Source organism: Pan paniscus, chromosome 5 (genome assembly GCF_029289425.2).
Source record: "Pan paniscus chromosome 5, NHGRI_mPanPan1-v2.0_pri, whole genome shotgun sequence".
NCBI classification, from domain to species: Eukaryota; Metazoa; Chordata; class Mammalia; order Primates; family Hominidae; genus Pan; species Pan paniscus.
The window spans coordinates 150,031,362-150,053,154 of record NC_073254.2 but is presented as its reverse complement, the minus strand read 5'-3'; the positions used below and the strand labels follow the sequence as shown (position 1 = coordinate 150,053,154).

Sequence of the window (21,793 nt, the reverse complement as noted above, 5' to 3'; positions counted from 1 at the left end):
ATACTAGAGGCATAAACAAGGTCCAGAAGTAGTACAGAAGAAGTGATTCATTCAGCCTGGGGTAAGGTCAGAGAAGGATTTTCTGATAGAAAGCCTCAACAGGGTTTTGAAGGCCAAAGAGGAATTTACCAACTGGACAAAGAGAGAAATGGCATTTGAGCCAGAAAAAGCAGTATGAGTAAAGGCAAGAAAGCATGAAACCACATGATGTGTTGGGAAAATTACACGTAATTCTGTGCTGCTGGCACTGCCAGAACACAACATACAAAGAAGGAAACAGAGCCTGAGGAGACAAAGCGAGCAGGTAGGTGCAGGCACCCAGATCTTTGTATGTTCTGCTAAAAAGGCAATGAGAAATCAGTGAAGTGTCAGATAAGCAATCTACGTTAAGTTCCTCTGGCTTCAAGGTGCAGGACCAATTGGAAGGGGGTAAAATTAGAAGTAGAGTGACATCTGCAATAGTTCAGATGAGAATTGAGAAGAGCCTACATTAAGGCTGTGGCAAAGATGATAGATAGAAAAGGCCAGATCTGAGACATATTAGGAAATAAAAATCAAGAGGTATAAGTAACAGGATATGGGGATGGGAAGAACAAATTCAGGATGACTCTTATGTTTCTTGCTTGTCCACTGGGTGGATGGTGCTATTGTCAACTGAAATATGGGTTAGGGAAGAAAGAGCAGGTTTGTGGGGAGGGGAGAAAGAAATAGAAAATGAATTGCATTTCAGACATGTGGAGTTTGAGGTACCTGTGGGACATCCAGGTGGAGATGTCCAGTAGGCAGGTGGAAATACGGGCCTGGAGCTCGGGGGAGAGGTCGGGGCTGGAGATGTAGATTTAGGAGTCATCAGCATATAGGTGTTAGTTACAACCATCGGAGTAGATGAGAAAAAAAGTGGCAGGCTTTTGGCTAAATCACCTGTGTAGGCTACAACATGGATTTACTTAATTTCCAACTAACCTTGTGCTACTACAGATCTGGCATTAGGAAAGAAGACAGTTTATAGTTATTTTAAAATATAAATGCTGGCTCCTATCAGTTTCATTATAGAAATTTACCTAACAACATGAGGCACAAAAATTACCCGGGGCCTTCAAAGTTCCAGCCTATTATAAAACTTTAGATATTCTTATTTCAAATCTTTCAAAAGCAAGAAATAAAATGCAGATGACCCATCCTTACCTTCTTGAGCAGTTGGTACCATCCAAGTGGTGGTAGCAGTTGCTTTTTTAACATTTTCCATCTCATTCTCATCTGTAATAACTTCCAGGGCTCCAAACTCATTTACCCGAAACTAGCAACAACACAGCAGAAAGAGGCAAAATTTAAAAAGTGCTCAGGAAAGTCATTAATTATTTAATGGCTGACACATATAGTCTTCAAGCAAATTAATTACATGGTAAAAGTTAATTTAGACAATTATATCCTGATACACCTCCCACCAATACTAAGACCTTTGCATTTTACTAATTTTGGAATTCAAAGAAGGAGAACAGAACAAAGCAGCAAGGTCTGTTGAAGGATACCAATGACCCTGCTCTGCCTTGTCCTATAGAGCTGGCAGCTTACTTGATAGGCTATCATTTCAAACACACTTTGTGTGTGTGTGTGTGTGTGTGTGTGTGTGTGTGTGTGTGTGTTTTAACTAAGACTTATTTTTTCTTACGTCGTATTTTTTATTTAAAAATCACGTTTAGTAAAAGGAGAATTACTCTTTTCCCAGGAATCAACTTGTCTTGCCCAAGCTCACCCAGTTCAGAGAGAAGGAATATCCCTATGCCAGAAATAATGGCCTGAACATCCTTCTCCTTACAATCCAAGAAGTGAGCACAGAAGGCTGAAGCCTGAACCACATGACCCCAGTGCCACATTTCCTCTTTCTTTCACTGCTCTTTAGAATTCTGCATTATCTTCACTTGTAGCCCTCTAAAATAACTGGAAATTTCTCTGGGACCTGAACAAGTAGTCTACTAGCTACATGCCGATTTTATCACTAAAAAGCAACAGCATCTTGATTTCATGGACATGCCATTCCAAATACTGAAAATTTCCTTTCACCTGACAGCACACTTCAAATAAAGTATGTTTCTACAACAACCTGGTTGTACTGTGTGTGTGTGTTGAAGGCTTACCTACGTGTGGAGACCTTGTTCTCTCTGAAACAGTGAGGTTTACTCACACATTCATGGGTTTCAAGCAGTTTTCTGTATTCCTTCTGTTTTTCCATAAAACAGAATAACATTAGGGACCCACTAATTTTAGCAGGTGATGAAAAAGCTAGAAAGCTCAAAATTCAAAAGGATAGTAAGATGTTTCAGATCTTTCACAGAAATTATGAGCAAATTATGAGTATTTAAGCAAGGCCCTCCATTTGCCAATCCAAAAAAATCGATTTAGTCAACACACCAATAGAATTATTTATTTTACTAAACTACATTCTAAACTGCAAGTTGGAAAACTCTTCAACAAAAAGTATCAATAATTATTCTTTCTATCAGGTGAAAACAGCACCTTAAACAATGTTCTATGCATAGTCCACAATTATTAAATGGTTTCTAGACTAAACGTGTGGAAATGGTTAAGGAATGTGAGAATGTCTTCTCCCTACTATGTATTCCAGATACCAGTTCCCAGGTAATATGTGAGTACTATACCAAGTGTGTATACCAAAATGTCAATGTAGGAAGAGGTAAAAGTTTATTTAGAAGGAAAAGAGCTAAAAATAACTTTACTTTTAGAAAAAGAAATCTTTAAAAAATGTTTTTAATGATCACTTTGAAGACAGAATATTTCAAAATAAGGCTGACAGTACCATCTGCTGGGCAAGAGCAGAAAAAACAAGCTACCATGATAATTATTAATTAATGATATTAAAGAATGTGATAAAAAATCAATTTGAATTAAAATTCAAAAACAATAGGCACAAGCTTGACAATGCACTTCAGGTAATTTTACTTTTATCGTATGTCACTGATGTTAATTTATGCTTATTTGACAAATACAAAATGTAAGAAATAGCATCAAACATTTACATTAAACAGAAAGTCTCCCATGGCTTAAGTTTTCAAATTGCTGTAAAACAGCAAACCACCCTCCATTTCAAAGACTGAGAAAGAAAACACCACTGAGTGAAATCTCCAAGTCAGAACTCAGAACTATGACACCTAGAAGCTTCAGGTTCAAATACTTTCAAAGTTAAAAGGAAAGATTCCCACGATGCAACCTTCAATCCCAGTCAGCTTTTCTTTCTCCTAAAATGTATTGCCAGTAACTGACCTACAGTCTAAGTACAAAGTAAAGATGCAATGTCACTTCGGGGCACAGTTCACTCTTGTAAGCCAGAGATCCACAGATGGACTTTGAGGGTTGATTAATCCCATAAAATATATGCAAAATTATGATATGTGCATATACAGCTTTCTGGGGACAAGATTCATAGTTTTCAAGGCATACTATAAGCCTGAAAAAAAAATAAAGAATACCTGCTCTTATCAAAGTTGCTTATCTCAAAAATTAAATACCTCAAAACATTTTCAAAATATTCTGTCATATGCAAAAACATACAGGGATCAAATTTTTCTCTGATTTCTCAATTTGGGCTTACTGTGTCTTCCACAACATTGCTATGATAGAAAATGTTAGACCACAAAGGTTGATAGGTCCTGCTAACATTACTGAAGTCCTACAGACAGAATTCCAGAAAGACTGATACATTTCCTAACACTATGTTTTCCAATAAAACACCCAGGTTCTGAAATTAGTGATGCTTTTACAAATGGTTTTGGAAAGATGGAAACTTCACCTTTGTTTATATTTCTTTAAATCATTAGTTCTTTTAACCTAGAGAGCTAAAATATGTATAAAAACTTGCCACGTGGCTCCACTCTACAAACAAGAAAGTCAAAATTATAAACTTTACAAAAGGGATTTAATATTAAGCAAACAAAACACATCTGCTAACTTTTTCTGCATGTGGATATATCCAGGTCAATCAGAAAACAATTATGCCTGAAATATATAAGGGACTGCACATGTTTTGTTTGGCTTGAACTACCTTTAATTGATTCAACTCTCTTTTTTATTTTTGATTGTAGAGTCAAAGGATCTTTTGCCTATATTTGTCTGATTTAATAATAAATCATTAGAAGACACTGTTGAGGTTATTTTCATTTTATTACCTTCAATGCTGAGATTTGAATCGACTTACCAGTGTGTTTTAAGGGCAAAGATGTTTGATAACTAAATTGTTTTCAACATTAATCAAAGCCAAGGCAAAAACCGTGTATTAAGAGTGCGGTGAATTTTACTGTTGGGTCTCTGCCTGCTACTGCAGGCAGGGTCTTGCTCTTGGCTAACTAGCAATTATTCTTACTAGATAAGATGCTGTCCTCTCAGGAGTGTATCTGCATTTTACTAAGAGACTCCGAAAGACATTATGACCCAGAGGAATAATTCTCTGTAAATTTCAGACATCATTAGAAGTTCAGGTAGGGAAACTGCTCAGGTATGGGAAGCCCTACCATGTCCCTCTGCACTGCCACTTGGTCACCTCCCTGTTCTTACAGCTGGCGCTGAGACATTAATCTACAAATACGAATTTGCATTTTAAAAGGACAAACTAGGCATTGGTAAAGTTTCCAAAGCTTGCTTAGGCAAAAGTGTTTTAATGACTATAATATTTTCAAGAATGTCAGTGGACACTTGCTGTTTCTCCCTTAACACTCTGTACCTTCTTAAGCTACTCCCTCTTCTGGAAGCCCTTCTCCTTCCCTTCCTCCCTAAAGTATTCATGGAGACTCCTACATATTTCCAGGCACCTGAAGCTCAAATGACATCTGCTTTTCAAAGCCTTCCTGATCCCTCCAGCTGAAATAAATTTTTACCTCTTCTAAATTCCTGTAAAATTTTCCTTGCATCTCTTTTGATATGAAGGTGTTTTCTCTCTTTAGACAGCAGTATAGCAGGTGTAAGATAATCCATTTTAAATATCAGAAAAGCCTGGTTTTGAGACCCCTGCCAGTAACTGACCTAAACAAGTGAATTAACTACTCCAGGCCTCCATTTCCCCATCTGTAAACTGACGAGACAAAAACTATCTTAAAAAGGGTAAAATAAAAGAATTAAATAAAAAGATGCAGGTAGAGTGTTCAGCAGAGAGTACGTTCTCTATTCTTTCCCCTACTGCACCCAGAGATGTCTGTGCTCTGTTTATATAAGCATGCGATAGCCCAGTGTGGAGAAGGGATTCCAGCAACAGGGAACAGTAACAAGGGCCCAGCGTGTGAAGGCTTCAACTAGTGGTTTGGGCTGGGTAGAAAACAAGAGTGGCAGTGGGAGTGAAATGAGACATGGCCAGAGAGGAAAGCGGAGGCCAGACCACCAAAAAACTCTTGTGGTAAACTTAAGGGGCTTGAACTTCACCAAAAAGATTCGGGCAACTGCTAAAAAATGTGAAGAAGAAGGGTGTAACTTGACTGGATAGCAATCATGGGGATTTTACAGGAAAAGTTATTTCAAAACAGCAAAAATTGAGGCATACAAAAACCTGTTCCCATGATAAGAAATTGACTTCTATAGATTTGCTGACTATATTAACTGAATTAACTTTAGCCTAGGAAATCTAGATGCCTCTACCCACTGAAACATAGAAGCCTAGGTAGGATAAAATAGGCAAAGAATGAAGTGAGAGAAAATTTCATGATTCATTCAAAGTTCTTTCTAATATCCTAATTTTGTGAAAAATCAATTTCTTAATCAGATTTCTTAAGCAACTTGGATTTTAAGTAGGAAGCAAGTGAATTAGAAATCTTCAGTGATATAATCAATTGGGTCACCTCTGAATCTCAGATAAAAAGGGTCATAAAGTAAAAGAAAATGACATTTAAATTATTTTTTAAGGGAGGTATCAAACTGTCTACAGCACATGAATTGGATACATGGCAATTACCCAGATAATTAAATGGGTCTGAAAGTCATTATCAAATAACTCAGATGATAATACCCACTAAATGGCTTAATTACCTGATTACCTTAATACAAGTAATAGGTTAATTTCTAAAACTCATTGCTTAGAAAACCTTAAAGCAATACAGATTTCTTAGGGATGGAAACTTCACTCTATTGTTAAAAGCTAACTGAAAAAAACTTACAAATTTCATCATCCACGTGACAGTTTTTTTTAAAAAAGCCATTGAGAGGAAAATGGATAAAAACACACAAGGGAAATAAAGGAGTAAAGCAATTAAAAATGGCACTGTACATAGTAAGTCACAAAGCCAGAAAAAATACAATTTGTTAAGTGTTCTCTATCTATTATTTTTTTCAATCCTCAAAACCACCTTATCACATAGATTCTAATGTCCTCAATTTTACAGATAAGGCTTCCAAAACTTAGGCAATTGAAATAATTTGACAAAGCTTGGGTAGCTATTATGTAGTTGACATGACCAGTTTGAGAAACAGTTTTTCTTTCTCAAAAATGTTCAGCAACCTTTCTCTGTCATATCTTATCCAGATGAATATTTGCAGAATGTTAGCGCAAGCAAAACGCTTGGCATTCAATTAATTCCTAATTTACTGCAGAGGAAACTTGACCGAAAGAGATTAACTGGCTTTTTCAAGGTCATACAGAGCTAAAACTGAAAACCCAATCTCCTCTCCAGATTCTACTAAACCTCAGTGCAACATTTTTGTTAAACTAAACTCAGAGGTGTTGGCACATTACACTTAATTAAACCCAACCCAACTAAAATCTAAGTATTTTTCCAATGACAGGCAGATTGTCCAAATCTCACCACTGAGGATGAGCTAGGGCAGGCTTGGCTAGGATACTTGTCAAGCAGCCACTAAAAGGGACTAGATTCCAGGAGGCCTAAATAATGGAGCAAGAATTTCTATTCAAGACAGCCTAGAATACCAAACATTTGAGAGGTAAGCCCAGCAATGGCCTGTTGGGGAGATGTGAAGTTCAAATACCTGAACGATCAAGTGCAAACACAAAGTCTAAAGGGCCACAGACCGGTTCAAGGTTCCAGAGATAGGATCAGAGCAAAAGTAAATTAGAAATGAGAGATGGGGGTAGTCGGTTTCCCAGATCGGTGCTTGCGCAACCATGTTTCATGGGACAACAGAAGTGGTCCTGGAATAGGTTTGGGGTTACTGGGAAAAGGAGGCAGGGCAAGGTTATACAAAAGCAGCAGACTGAAGTATTGCTCTCCAAAGAGTTCTCATCTATACTAAGGCAGACGGATTTACAGGAAGAACCCGATTTTGAACAAGTCATTATATAAAAATCCATATTTACAGTATAATTAATTTAAGAGAGGTGAATAATCCTATTTATTCAATACTTTAACATTATCCAGTTTTTAAATGAGAACTCTAGGACACAGAGATTGTGGCTATTCACTTAAAGTTACAAAGCCCATTACTACAAAATCAAAAAAGATAGCTCTTCTAAGTCTGCCATTTCTGCATTTATAGGCTGTCACGGTAAGAGTCAAAACTGAGATGATCCTTCTTCAAACTATAAATCAATTTCTGCGAAATAAGCACATACTGCAGAAACATTCCTTACTCCCCTTATCCAAGTGACAAAGGCTCTGCCATTCCATCAGCATTTCAAATTGTCTTGCAAATTTATTGTGGAGGTCTAAGCATCATCTAAAACCTACACCACTATGATTAATGCTTTTAATTTTTATTTCACATATGTATCCAATTTTAAGTAAGCATACGCACAGATGCACACACACATAATTGTATGTAATAAAGAGGGTTTACCTTTAAGTCACTTCCTGGTAACGTGCCGACTCCATCTTTCCAGTCCATAACACTGAACACATCAAACTCTTGACCACTTGTGCTAGAGGCAGATTCAGTCATGATTTATTTTTTAACCTGAAAGGGGAAAAGAAGGCATATCACCAAATATTCCACATGGAAATCTGTTTTTAATTTAGTACTCATTAGTTCAGTTTCCCTTAATTACATAATTTTCTTGACCACAATATCCCATATCCCTGGATCTAAAAACAGCTACTTCAAAAATATTAACACTTTTTTCCTAGTATGATCCTTGGAAAAGTATAGAGAAAAAATATTAATAAAAATGTCTTAGTTAAAAAGTGTTATGGTACACATTTTCTATTCATAAACAAAAGAAATTCATTTATTCAAGGCATATTCACTTAAAACAAAAAGTCATAATGCCATATGGATAGAATTCCTTGCCTGTAAGTAGTTTGTTTTCTGTTTTAAGACACTAGAAAAAAGTAGGTATGGATAAATGATAATCTGCCAATTTGTTATTCTAGGAAATAGGAAAACAGTCTCAAAATGTACAGCAAATACCCATAAAAAGGCTCTGTTAACCAATTTGGCTACCTAAATTGTGATAAAATTTCTAATTTTCATTTTTTAAAAAAATTGGAAAACAAATTTCCATAATCACATCATTGGTTGTGGTATTGACATTGTTGTTCTAAGACTGCTGTCTTTGTAACATGAGAAAAACAAATAAGTAATTATGTTGGTATCATAGACAACTGATGAAAGATTGATGGGTCCTAAATCTGAATGGAGGTATCAGTATGAATTCATGATGTGTTTTATCTTTAGAAATATGTGTATTTTCTAGTTTTGTCCACTGAAAGAATCTAGAAACAATCATCAATCAACAGTAATGAGCAGTCTAGCTTCAGACTGTGGTGTCTAAATACCATTTCTCACAATTCTCCCCATAGAAGAAGCTGATTTCTGCTCAATAGCAGGAAATGTCCAAGATGAAACTGAAACATCTTGTCAAACAAGAAAGCAAAGAAGCTATCAAAGACAACAGAAGTCATATCCAAAGAATTTAAGAGCCAACCTGAATAGGCCCCTTCTTCTGGCCCCTTTCTTCTGGCCAAAGAAAGGCAAAGTAGTATCCTTACTATCCTTACTAATTTTAGCTGCAGTGAACTGAAACACATCAGATAAACTGAAATCCACAAGTTCATAATGACATTCAAAGCAAACAAATAAACCAAGAACACCTCATTGATCACCTTCTCAGGATTCAAGAAAACCAACTCACTATTTGGAAAAGGAAACACGGATTTATCCTGCCTTTCCAATGTGATCTGTATGTTAGAGTAACCATATCATTGGGCAGATAAAGTTTCCCCTTAGAAAGAATTCCAGCTAATAAGTGAAGAAGGAATGATAGAATATTATAATTTGTAACCTTTAATAAATTAATGGTTCTAGGCAACAACCATCAATGGCTGCCAGGAATGCAAACCCAACACCATCTATGAAGTAGCCTTGCCAGGAAAAAACAAAATCAAACCTAATCTGATCAAGTCTATTTATAGGAACTATCAGAGAAAGAAAGCCTGTTGTTAAATCATACCACAAAGATATAAGGAAGAAAATCCAGATTACCAGAAATTCTTTAGCAGCATTTCTCAAAGCATGCATTCCTCAAGGGTCTCTGAGCCCCTTTCAAAAGGTCCAAAAAGTCAACTATTTTCATAAAAATACTCACACATTCTTTGCCTTCTTCACTGTGTCGACATTTGCACTGATAGCGCAAAACCAAGAGAGGATAAAATTGCCGCTGCAGTGGCAACAACTGTAGTAGCAGCCATTGCATTCTTCCCCACCATGCATGCACAGTAAATAAATGTCAATTTCACTAAAGACCATTATTGATGAAGTAAAAATAATAAATGTTATTAAGTCTTGATATCTGAATATACATCTTTTTAATATTGTGTGATGAAATGGGAAGTACTTTGACATGCCAAAGTACCATGGATGCAAGCTCCTGGTTTTTAACGGAATGCCTTTTTCACTTAACAAGCTATGTTTATTCGGGTTTGGATATCTGGTAAATATTTTGTCAAAAATTAATGAAGTGGGCCTGTCAAATGAAAGAAAACACTAACAGTATTTGTAGCTACCAATTAAATTTGAACCTTCAAGAGAAAAATCAGGATTTTGTAACACTTACAAGCATCACCATGGGCTTGCCAGCTTCCAGATGGCTAAAGACTTTTCTAAGGCAGTGGATGGGTGGTGATAGTAATGGATGTGATGTTTAAAATATTTCATAATGAAATATGTCAACACTTGGGAGATCTGCCTAACTCGGTTAAGCAAAATTTTCAAAATGACCAACACATGATGGTACAAAATTATGCATAGGTAAATGATCCATTTAAAGTGCAAGATGGACCAACAGATTTTTTTTTTTTTTTTTTTTTTTTTTTTTTTGAGACAGAGTCTCGCTCTGTCGCCCAGGCTGGAGTGCAGTGGCGCGATCTCGGCTCACTGCAGGCTCCGCCTCCCGGGTTCACGCCATTCTCCTGCCTCAGCCTCCCGAGTAGCTGGGACTACAGGCGCCCGCTACCACGCCCGGCTAATTTTTTGTATTTTTAGTAGAGACGGGGTTTCACCGTGTTAGCCAGGATGGTCTCGATCTCCTGACCTCGTGATCCGCCCGCCTCGGCCTCCCAAAGTGCTGGGATTACAGGCGTGAGCCACCGCGCCCGGCCTATTTTTTTTTTTTTTTGAGACAGAGTTTCGCTGTTGTCGTCCAGGCTGGAGAGTACAATGGCATGATCTAAGCTCACTGCAACCTCCGCCTCCCGGGTTCAAGCAATTCTCCTGCCTCAGCCTCCTCAGTAGCTGGGGATTATAGGCGCCCACCACCACACCTGACTAATTTTTTGCATTTTTAGTAGAGACAGGGTTTCACCATGTTGGCCAGGCTGGTCTTGAACTCCTGACCTCAAGTGATCCGCCTGCCTCAGCCTCCCAAAGTGCTGGGATTACAGGCATGAGCCACTGCACCTAGCCCCAACAGATTTTAATGTAACAGATTATGATTCATAATTGATAAGTTTCATTGGTAAGGTTTCAAACTGCACACTGCAAATAATCTTTAAGAAACTACCACCACCTGTCAAGTTTTAGTGTGGTAACTAAGAATGTTCACTATTAAATGAAAAGTCTATTAAAATATTCCTTCCTTTTCCAACCTCATACATGCATGAAACCAGATTTTCTTCATATACTTCAAGCAAAACAACCCAATGCAACAAGAATGCAGAAGCAGATATCCAGCTATCTTCTATTAAATTAGACATTAAAGAGATTTGCAAAAATGTTTAAAAAATGCATTTCTTGAAACTGTGATTATATTTCATAAAAATTATGCTTATATATACTATCATGTACTGGTTTTACTGTTATTTTTAAATAGTTTAAACTATTTCTAATATAGCAAATATATATATATATAAACTATAAAAACAATACCTCTTTGAGCTTTCAATCATTTTTAGAAGTGAAAAGGAACTTGAGACCAAAAAGTCTGAAAGCCAATACTGTAAACTAAAAAAAAAGATGAGCAAGGAAGTATGAAATTTAGATGAAAAGGGATTTAAGAAACATATCAACCAATCACAATATTGTAATTCATAGATAATCTGTGGACCCTGATTTAAACAAAAGATTATTAGGAAGGAAAGTATGAATGCCAAATTGGATATTTTATGATATCAAAGAAATACTGTTGCTTTTTTTTAAGCAAAATGATGACAGCATGTACTTTTAAAAGAGGAGTTGTTCCTTATATTTTACAGGTACAAATTGAAAGGAATAGATGAAATGATGTAATGTGAGAAATTTGCTCTAAATTAATAAGGGGATGAAGTAATAAGATTGGCAATGTGTTGGCAATTGTCAAGACGTGTGAAGGGTCCATGATAGTTTATTCTACTACATCCTAGTTTTGTATATGCTTGAAAATTTTGTTCAAAAATTCAAGATTTTTAAAATTGCAGTCTCCTTACATATATAATATACATTCACTTTTAAATAGTTAATAGGAAAAAAAAACTTCTGTTTCTTTTAATTACAGCTAATTTCTGCTGGAATTTACTAGATGCTTCAATATTTTTTCTTCTGTTTTCCCCCTTAAGTAGAGAAAACATCAAATATTAGACATGCTATTAAGCCTATTTCTGATCATTTCAAAACTTACACAATCTAAATTTGAAGAAGAATCAGATTTTACAGACCTCAAAAGCACAAGCTACAAAAGCAAACATAGACAACTGGGATTATATGAAACTAAAAAGATTCTGCACAGCAATGGAAACAATCAACATAGTTAAGAGAAAACCTACAAAGTGGGAAAAGATATTTCCAAACTATCCATCTGACAAGGGATTAATATCCAGATTATATAAGAAGCTCAAACAACTCAGCAGCAAAAAAGCAAATAATCCGATTTGAAAATGGGGAAATGATCTACATAGGTATTTCTCAAAAGAGGACATACAAATGGCCAACAGGTACATTAAAAAAATGCTCAGAATCACTAATCATCAGACAAATACAAATTAAAACCACAAGGAGATATCATCTCACCCCAATTAAAATGGCAATTATGAAAAATGTAAAAGAACAAATGCAGGTGAGGATGCAGAGAAAGTTGAGCTCCTGTATCTTCTTAGTGGGAATATAGAGTAGTATGGCCATTATAGAAAACGGTATGGAGGATCCTCAAAAAAATTAAAGATAGAAATACCATAAGATCCAGTGATCCCACTACAGGGTACATATCCAAAGGAAAGGAAATCAGTATATCAGGTATCTCTACTCCCATGTTTATTGCAGCACTATTCTTGAGAGCCAAGATATGGAATCAACCTAAGTGTCCATGAGTGGATGAATGGATTTAAAAATGTGGTTTATACACACACAGGAATATTCAACCATAAAAAAGAATGAAATCCTGCCATTTGTGACAGCATGGATAAGCCTGAAGGACATTATGTTAAGTAAAAGAAGGTAGGCTCAGAAAGACAAATATCACATGTTCTCATTCATATGTGAGAGCTAAAAAAGTCTCATAGAAGCAGAAAATAGAACAGTGGTTACTAGAGGCTGGGAAGGGGGCGGGAGGGAGGGAATAGACAAAGGTTGATTAACTGGTATAAAACTACAGTTAAATAAGAGAAATAAGTTCTAGTATTCTATAGCACAGGGGGTGAATATAGTTAAAAATAATTTACTGTATATTTCAAAAGAGTCAGAAGATTGGATTTTGAATACTCCCAAAGCAATGAAATGATAAGTATTTGAAGTGAAGGATATCCCAATTACCTTGACTGGATCATTACACATGATATGCATGTATCAAAATATCACATGTGTACCATTAATGTGTACAATTATTATGCATCAATTAAAAGTAATTCTTTTTAAATCAGATTTCACTACCATTAAGATTGCAGCCTCAAAACAGGACCTAGGATGTAAAGGGCTGAGAAAGAATTAATCTAATCCATAATAGAAATATGAAATGAATTAAGACTTAGTATGACTTCTCTCTCACTAAACAGGTAACAACCAGCAATGATATCGACTGCCTATAAAGTGATGTTTAAGAGTGGTAACTTTTTTTTTGATAGACAGTAGAGCGACAGAATATCTTCCCCCTGGTGGATAAACTTGGTAATATCTGAGTGATCCTTTAATAAAAAAAGTTTTACTGTTTTTTTCTGGTAAAATCTCTAGATAACCATTTCCATTATTTTCTTTGGCAAGTATACTTTAAGGAAATTTAGTGAAATTATCTTATAGTATAAAATTGTCAGCTGTGACTATCCTGGTTATTACAGTCTCCATAAATATAATAGCATTTGATAATAGCATTTGTTCACCAGATACTAAGTGTCAGGCACAATACATACTTTTGTAAGTTTGATTCAATCTTTCTTTCTTTCAGAAAAGGATTCAAAGTAGCAATTTACATATATTATTTCAATTATTTCTTTTTCAGAAAAACAGGGATTTTATCAACCCTCTAGTCTACACTGAAGAAACTGAGGTGCAGAAAGATTTGGTAACTCAACCAAAACCACAGCCAGTAGCATGGCCACCATTTGAACCCAGGTCAGACTGTTTCCAACAGTGAGCTTTCTTTGTTAACTATTGTTTAATCTTTATAGAGTTTTGTTCTCCTCTGAAAATCTGGCAAAATCTACTTTCACCAGAATATGGTACACCTCAGAACATGACAAAACTAGTTTATTAGGGCCAAAGTTCTTAATATACATACCAAGTCCACATCAGTGCAACATGTATCTGATAAAGTACCTTCAAAGTACATGCTTACTAACAAAATGTCAGTAAGACATGCAGACGCCACAAACAGATTTTTAGTCTTTTCCTACCTAAAAACCATATATGTACAAAATTCACAGCAGCAAAATCCTGACAGGAGGAATAGAAAGTAGCAGATATCTAAAAGCTAGTACTGTACATAACCTGCAGTAAATGTTCACTATGTTTTAAGAAATACTCAGAATATGCCTTTGCTGTATGAAACAGTACTAATGATACACAATGTACTCTGCCTCAAAACATATATCTAACCTTTGTAAAAATAGTTTTCACCCATATTTTCATTCTAAGGTTTGTAGAGATTCTGAATACAATATTATAGCATAAAAATATTTACTATGTTGTCTCTCCCATCATCTAATTTTGAAGCCTATGGGTACTTTCATTATTACAAGAAGACTGAATGGCTACAACAGATTGTTTTTCCACCATCTATTAATGAGGCAGAACAGCCAGGAACCAATATTATTTTAAGAAAAGCTGCTTCTAAGTCACCCCAAGTCTTCCTCCCTTGTTGTCACCCTCTGTAAATGTGTATACTTGCATACAAACATACAAAGTCCTTTCCCTTCAACAATTCGTGTTCCTGAGACTCGGTAAATTTTTTCAGTACTTAGAAATGCTCTTGTGTTTTGTTCTTGTAGGTATCACCTGGTGCTACACCACAATCCACCTGTATTCCACAGGCCACACACACACGCACACAAAACAGGTAGGTAAGAGAGTCACAATGCAAGTCACAAACAGTATTTCTCCTTCTGCAGAAAACCCCATCACAATTTTTTTTTGTTAAATGGTGCTGAGATTTCCTAAGGAAGTATCCTGAAAGTACACCCTGGTGGGTCCTCTGTGCTACCAGACAAGATTCGGCTTTTTCCTCCTCATCTCCTCTAACTTCTATTGGTCTCCAGCCACTACTAATGTCATAAGAGGTAAGTTTGGGGTTCAGATGTCCACCAAATGCTTCTGATTCCCACTAATACGTAATGTCATGGCTGACCATGGCTGCAACCAAAGGCAGTGATGCCCAGCATGCTGCTACCACTGCCCACTGTGGATGTCATGTCAAGGAGCTGATGACTACTGAAGACCGAGACCATTACTGCTGGCACTAGTGCAAAAGTATTGCACTCTGAAAGTCCCTGCTTTGTGAAACAATTTGCTTTTATTGCAATGTTCTTTCCCTCAGCCTCCAACAAAAGGGCTGGAGAACAGACTAAATGACATATGACACTTTCCTCAGAATTACCTCCTATCTCTCTCCTACACCACTCCTCATCTCCAAACCAAAGTTGTGAAACCTGACTCTCCCTTGAGATATTCTATCTGCTGGATGAACCTCCTCACTCTCTCGTGTAAATAAATCCCTGGCAGCCCCAGTCTACCATGTACCACTTACATCAGGTGGTGATTAAACTAGTTAATATCTTATATTCAAAAACCCCTATGAGGAAGCAGACCACTCATATATTGATGGTGGCGAGCCTTCTTTCTGTATACTTTTTTGTATCTGTTGAATGTTTAAATAATTTTTTTAATGAATAAAAATGAGTTTTTAAATCCGGTTTCACGTTTATTTAAAAGTGTATATTATAAAAGGCATGTCTTCCCATGAAAATATTTGTTATTAATGCCAACAACTGAAGCTACAGCATAGACGTCACGAAGGAAAATCCATTTCCACAAAGCTCTCTGGTAACTTAACTAGTACTCGTTAACTATACATGCACATTCATGAGCTCAACAGATGGATGAGAGGAGGAGGTGTACGGTTCACTCCTCCACAACTCAGGTATGCATTCGCAGACTATGTATTTATGGTTCCTACCATTCCTGAGTGACACCTGAAGTTGCTGTGACATTTAGTAATTTGTCATTTTGCAGAGACATGATTCTGAATCACACATGCCATAAAGCTGGGGCAAGGGCAAGTTGTCCAGCCTGGCCGAGGCCCAGGCATGCTCTTAGTCATAGCGCTTAGTCTCAGTGCTATGAACACTGTAAATAAAGTGATAAAAAACTGTTTCTTTTTAAGAAATGAAACAAAATTAACTGCTAGTTGAGTCTAGTGTTGATGACAGAATGAAGGGAATATGGGGATGTTTATGAAAGCGATAGGCTAGCCACAAAACAGAAGTTTCAGATAAATTAAAGACTGAAATGTCAAATGCAATGATGACTCAGACACATTGTGTGAACAAAACTACCAAATGCTCCAAAAGGAAATAAGTAGAAAAGATGTGTGAATTTGTTTCAATAAGTACTCCAGACAGTAAAAAAATCAGTCATCAAGTGAGATAAGTAGATAGGGGTCTAGAGAGATCATTTAAATTTTCCAATTCTACTTTAGCAATTTTACGGAAGGAATTCTGTGCTAAAATGATTTTTTTTCAAGTTGAGAATCGTGACTGGCTGCGGACATTGACCTCACAAATGTCAAGAATCTACTGTATCTCATTTTGACTAGAGATAAACAGTTTGTGTGTCCTTCATAATCTTTCCTTCCTACAACTTCTTTGCTCCTATCTGCCAGGAGTGGATAAAACAGAGGCTCAGAGTGAGGAGCAGGGACTCCTACGAGCTGGGTTCCTGCAGCATATTCAAAATAAAGAGGCTGCCTGGGGCTGAGATGAAGGGAAGATACCAGTCCTCTGAGATATAAGCAGCATAACCTAGGAGGCACACAGCACAAAGCAAAAGAGTGGGCCCTGCCTATAACCCAAAAGTCTGCACCTGCAAATAAGGGAAGAAATTCGGATTACTGAGAAAGGGTACTGACTGTAGCCCGACCATTCCTGGTCAAACCACTGTTCTCCAAATATTGTCTTTAAAAGAATGGCTAGTTAATATTCATCAAGACCAGTTAAATAGTTTTAATAATTTTACAGTTGCTTTTTCTTAAGAGCTGCATTTTACAGCTTCATAGTTAACAAGTACATTTTTCAAAAATAAGGTATAGAAATACTACGGTTATGAGTTAAGAGTAGTTGTAAAATGAGGGTAGACATTACCTTAAAAGCAGCATCTGAGAATCAGATTCAAATTCTGTCATTCAGATAACAGGCCTGAGATCAGCGCCTGGTGTCAAGGAACTAAAGTTGCCAGTTTTTGGTTAAAAGGGCAGTGTATCTTTTGTAAACAGTGTGTCAGGAATACTAACCCTAAAATCATTACTATGAACCAAACAAAAATGACAACTATGCAGAAGATGAAGACAGCAATGAGAAAAGCCAGCCTCCACTGTAGAATCCAACAGCTTGTTGCTATGATGCCTACTATATAACACCATCAACTCAGGATGATTTTTTGTTTACTTTACAGAAATCATCTTCAGTCACTAACCGTTAACTGTCAAACTTGGTGCAGAATGACATACTCAAAACTCCTAAACGTCATTTTTCAGTAACATCATCTCCAAGGAGTCTCCCCACTGCTAATCACCTTATGAATGTGGCATATAAAACTGCTTTGAGCCTCCCTACCCCACTCACCCAGCTCCCGTCATCCTTTCATAGGCGCAAACCAAATGCTTCATTGATTATCCTCAAGATTTGCCCTACTCTTACAGTTCCTCTTTCCATCCCTTACCCTTCCCTCAACTACTTCCTTCTTTTCCTCCTCTTCGTATCACTTTCCAAAGTTTGACAATTACCCACTCCATGACTTCTGACAAATCACTCTCTCATTTTTTGCATGTTTTTGAGACAGGGTCTTGCTCTGTTGCCCATGCTGGAGTGCAGTGGTGCAATCATGGATCACGGCAGCCTCAACCTCCTGGGCTCAAGTGGTCCTACCACCTCAGCCTGCCAAGGAGCCAGCACTACAGGTGCACACCACCACAGCTGGCTAATGTTTTGAATTTTTTGTAGAGATGGGGGTCTCACTATGTTGCCCAGGGTGGTCTCAAACTGCAGGCCTCACGTGATTCTTCCACCTTGGCCTCCCAAAGTGCAGGAATTACAGGTGTGAGCCACCACGCCCAGCCTGATCTCTTAAAGTCTCAATTTCCCCATGTGTAAAACGTAAAGAATAACAGAACCTTTTTTCAAAATTCATTGAGTAATGGTGAAGACAGATGAGATAGGCCAGATAATACCACAGCATAGTACTTACCAGATAGTAAACCAGTCAATAAAATGTTAGCTTCTTGTTATAATTATCTGGTTTAACAATTATTCAAATTCATGAAAGTCACTCGGTGACCTTAAAAAAAAAATTAGGCAGTGGCTTGCTTATTTATTCATAGAGACAGGATCTCACTCTGTTTTCCAGGCTGGGGTACAACAACACAAACATAGCTCACTACAGCCTCAACCACCCGGGCTCAAACACTCCTCCCGCCTCAGCCTCTAGAGCAGCTGGGACTACAGACACACAACAGCAGACGCTACTCTAGGTTTTTTAAAAAATTCATTTTATTTGAATAACGTCTATGGTAGTAAGCCATCTGTGCTCAAACCTTTGTCACAAGGTGTGAAGATCACTACCTAAAAAGCAGATATGATCAGGTGTGGTGGTTCGCACCTGCACTTTCGGAGGATCACCTGAGGCCAGGAGTTCAAGACCAGCCTGGGCAACATAGTGAGACCCCACACCTACAAGAAAATGCAAAAATCAGCCAGGCATGGTGTTGCACACTTGTGGTCTCAGCTACTCGGGAGGCGGAGCAGGTGGGATCGCTTTGAGCCCAGGAGTTTCAGGCTTCAGTGAGCTATGATCACATCACTGTACTCCAGCCTAGGCAACAGAGTGAAGCTCTATCTCAAAAAAAAGAAAAGTAGATATGTTATATTTTTATTTTAATAGTAATTTTTACTATTAGTAAAAATTAGTATTACTATTACTATAATAGTAATATTTATTTTTATAGTAATAATTCCTCATATTTACATGGCACCAGAAAAGACGGCCAATTTCTTTATAAAGCAACACACCTGAAGTAACAGTGAAGGCTTAGTCACATGGGGAAGGTACTGGACCTGAAGCTCAGGCCCTCTTTCCAGAGGATACCCTGTCCTTGGAGGAGCCTAATGAATGGTCACCATGCTGGTCTGATTGCACTTAAACAAGACTAAAGGCTAGGGCAACATTCCACAAAGTCTGCTCCCCAAAACACAATTTTACGAGACCATTTATTCAAGTCCCCTGATAAAGGGGTTTGTGAAAAGAGATGTCTAATGCCCTAGCGTCTTTGGGAGATGTCCAGGGCACATCGATGTGCAACCATCTGTGGAGTGCTGTCCCAGCCAAAGTTTCCCAGAGTCACTTAGCCTTGGCACTATTATCACATCACATCAAGTTCCATGGAATCCCTCATTTGCAAGGCACTGAGCTATACAAAATAAATTCAGAAAATAGCATGAAAGTAAGGTAGTGTTTCAGAGGATAGAGTTTATTCATCTTCAAGTTGGATTCAACTATAAGGATGCTACCTTCTAATCTAGCTCCCAGTCTGAACCTGCTTGTTGGTATAGTGTCTAATACCAGGGAAAGTCATCAGGACTTATAAGTCCTTTAAGTCCAGACTTGAGAAAGTGATTCTGAGAAAGGTATGGCCCCTGTCTCCTAAGACCTCCCTACAGCTCTCAGATTTAGTTTGTGATGACCTTCTTTTACCTCCATGGTACCAGAGAAATACACAGCCATTAATGGAAGGACTCATGTATCCACAAATACAAGGTCACATGGGGTAATCATACAAAGCCCATAAGCCTAACAAACATGAAAGGGAAACAAACACGGTGGGGCACAATAATTTCTTCAATGCTTTGTCATTTTAAAGGATATTATCAATATCAGCCTATTTGACCCTCATAACTACTTTTTTAAGACTGATAAACATTATCATCCTCATTTCACAGATGAGAAAATTGAGGTCACCCAGCTAAGAAACAGATTTTACCTTCCAAGACAGTTGCCAACACATTGTATTTTAGTCAACCTAGAAGACAACTTAATGTAACAGCAAAGGCTTTGGAGCCCCAGTGCCTGGTTTAAATCTTTTTTTTTTTTTTTTTTTTTTTTAGATAGAGTCTTGCTCTGTCACCTAGGCTAGAATGCAGGGGCAAGATTTCGGCTCACTGCAAGCTCCGCCTCCCAGGTTCACGCCATTCTCCCGCCTCAGCCTCCCGAGTAGCTGGGACTACAGGCACTCGCCACCATGCCCGGCTAATTTTTTTTGTATTTTGTTTAGTAGAGATGGGGTTTCACTGTGTTAGCCAGGATGGTCTCGATCTCCTGACCTCATGATCTGCCCACCTCAGCCTCCCAAAGTACTGGGATTACAGGCGTGAGCCACTGCACCCGGCCGGGTTTAAATCTTAGCTTCACAATTTACTAGCTGTATAATCTTAGCCAGGGTACCTAACCTTTCTTGAGCTTTAGCTCCTTCATCTGTAAAATGGGTTAGGTATATCCTCTCCATAGGGGTGTAAAAACTTTTTTTTAAAAAAATTATGTACACTAGAGTGCTTTGCATACAGTGAATGCTTGGTATGTAAAAGTTACAGTTATTCTAAAGAAAAGACAAGCGGCCAGGAGAGGTGGCTCACTTCTGTAATCCTAGCACTTTGGGAGACCAAGGCAGGTGAATCAAAAATGGTCAGGAGTTCAAGACCAGCCTGGTCAACATGGTGAAACCCTATCTCTACTGAAAATACAAAAATCAGCTGGGTGTGGTGGTGACTGAAAATACAAAAATTAGTTGGGCGTGGTGGTGCATGCCTCTAGTCCCAGCTACTCCAGATGCTGAAGCACGAGAATCACTTGAACCCAGGAGGCAGAAGTTGCAGTGAACCAAGATTGTACCACCCACTGCACTCCAGCCTGGGTGACAGACTGAGACTCTGTCTCAAACAGAGGAGGGCAGGGGAGGGGAGGGGAGGGGCTCTCCAGGGTCCACATGCCCTCCAAGAACCAGTTTATCAGATCTCTGAAGTCTCACAGGGCAGAGGAATGAAAACTGTGCGAAGGCCAATACCTTTACATCAAAAAAGGCCTATTTAATTTCTCAGGAGTCCAGAGATGAGGACAGGAAAGGTGGGCAGCAGGGCAGTCAAAAACAACGGTACGACTCAGATTTCATGGACAAGTAGACTTCAAAGTGAATTTGGGAGACTGATGTAAGGTCAATAGCTGTTAGTTTTGCCAAGTTCTTATAAAGAAAAAAAAATTTAACTGCCAACAAAATAAAAAGGACATAATTTCTGAGAAACTACTCAGGACTAGGCCATTCGCAACCTTACTGTGACGTTTTTGCTGAGGAGGCATAAAAACGTCCTCACGTACCAAATGTGGTTCCAGGACCTGCTTTCAAGAGAGCTGGTACAGAGGCAAACAGAAAGTGCTGTGAGAGATTAAAGCAAGAGACCAGTATGAAAAAGAGAGATGAAAGCTCTGGGTCATCATCCCCAAAGGGGCTACAGTGGGAGTGTTTCTCTATAGGAGCACTGGAGTATGTACGTGCAAGTAAGATGCCAGGACCAGGACATAAGTGGGGTTGGGAGGGCAGAATCTATACACTGATTATAATGCTTATGACATTGTATCTTGATCATCTACTTATAGGAGGTTTTGAAGCACAGAGACCTTGATTTACCCATTTTGT

The 21,793-nt window shown here is 37.9% G+C and overlaps 1 protein-coding gene across 8 annotated transcripts in view; it reads right to left on the bottom strand.

Moving 5' to 3' along the window:
• L3MBTL3 (L3MBTL histone methyl-lysine binding protein 3) overlaps nucleotides 1-21,793 on the bottom strand; it is a 123,372-nt gene that overhangs the window by 91,020 nt on the left and 10,559 nt on the right. For 4 of the 8 annotated variants that reach the window (XM_003827644.6, XM_034962852.3, XM_034962850.3 and 1 more), the window contains exons 3-5: nucleotides 7,786-7,902; nucleotides 1,186-1,297; nucleotides 751-825 (exon numbers count right to left, since the gene is read on the bottom strand). In XM_003827644.6, coding sequence (XP_003827692.1) covers nucleotides 751-825; nucleotides 1,186-1,297; nucleotides 7,786-7,887 — 289 coding nt within the window. In that variant the 5' untranslated portion in view covers nucleotides 7,888-7,902. The remainder of the gene's footprint in view (nucleotides 1-750; nucleotides 826-1,185; nucleotides 1,298-7,785; nucleotides 7,903-21,793) is intronic. The other 4 variants (XM_003827643.6, XM_057302591.2, XM_055114118.2 and 1 more) reach the window with 1 other exon arrangement.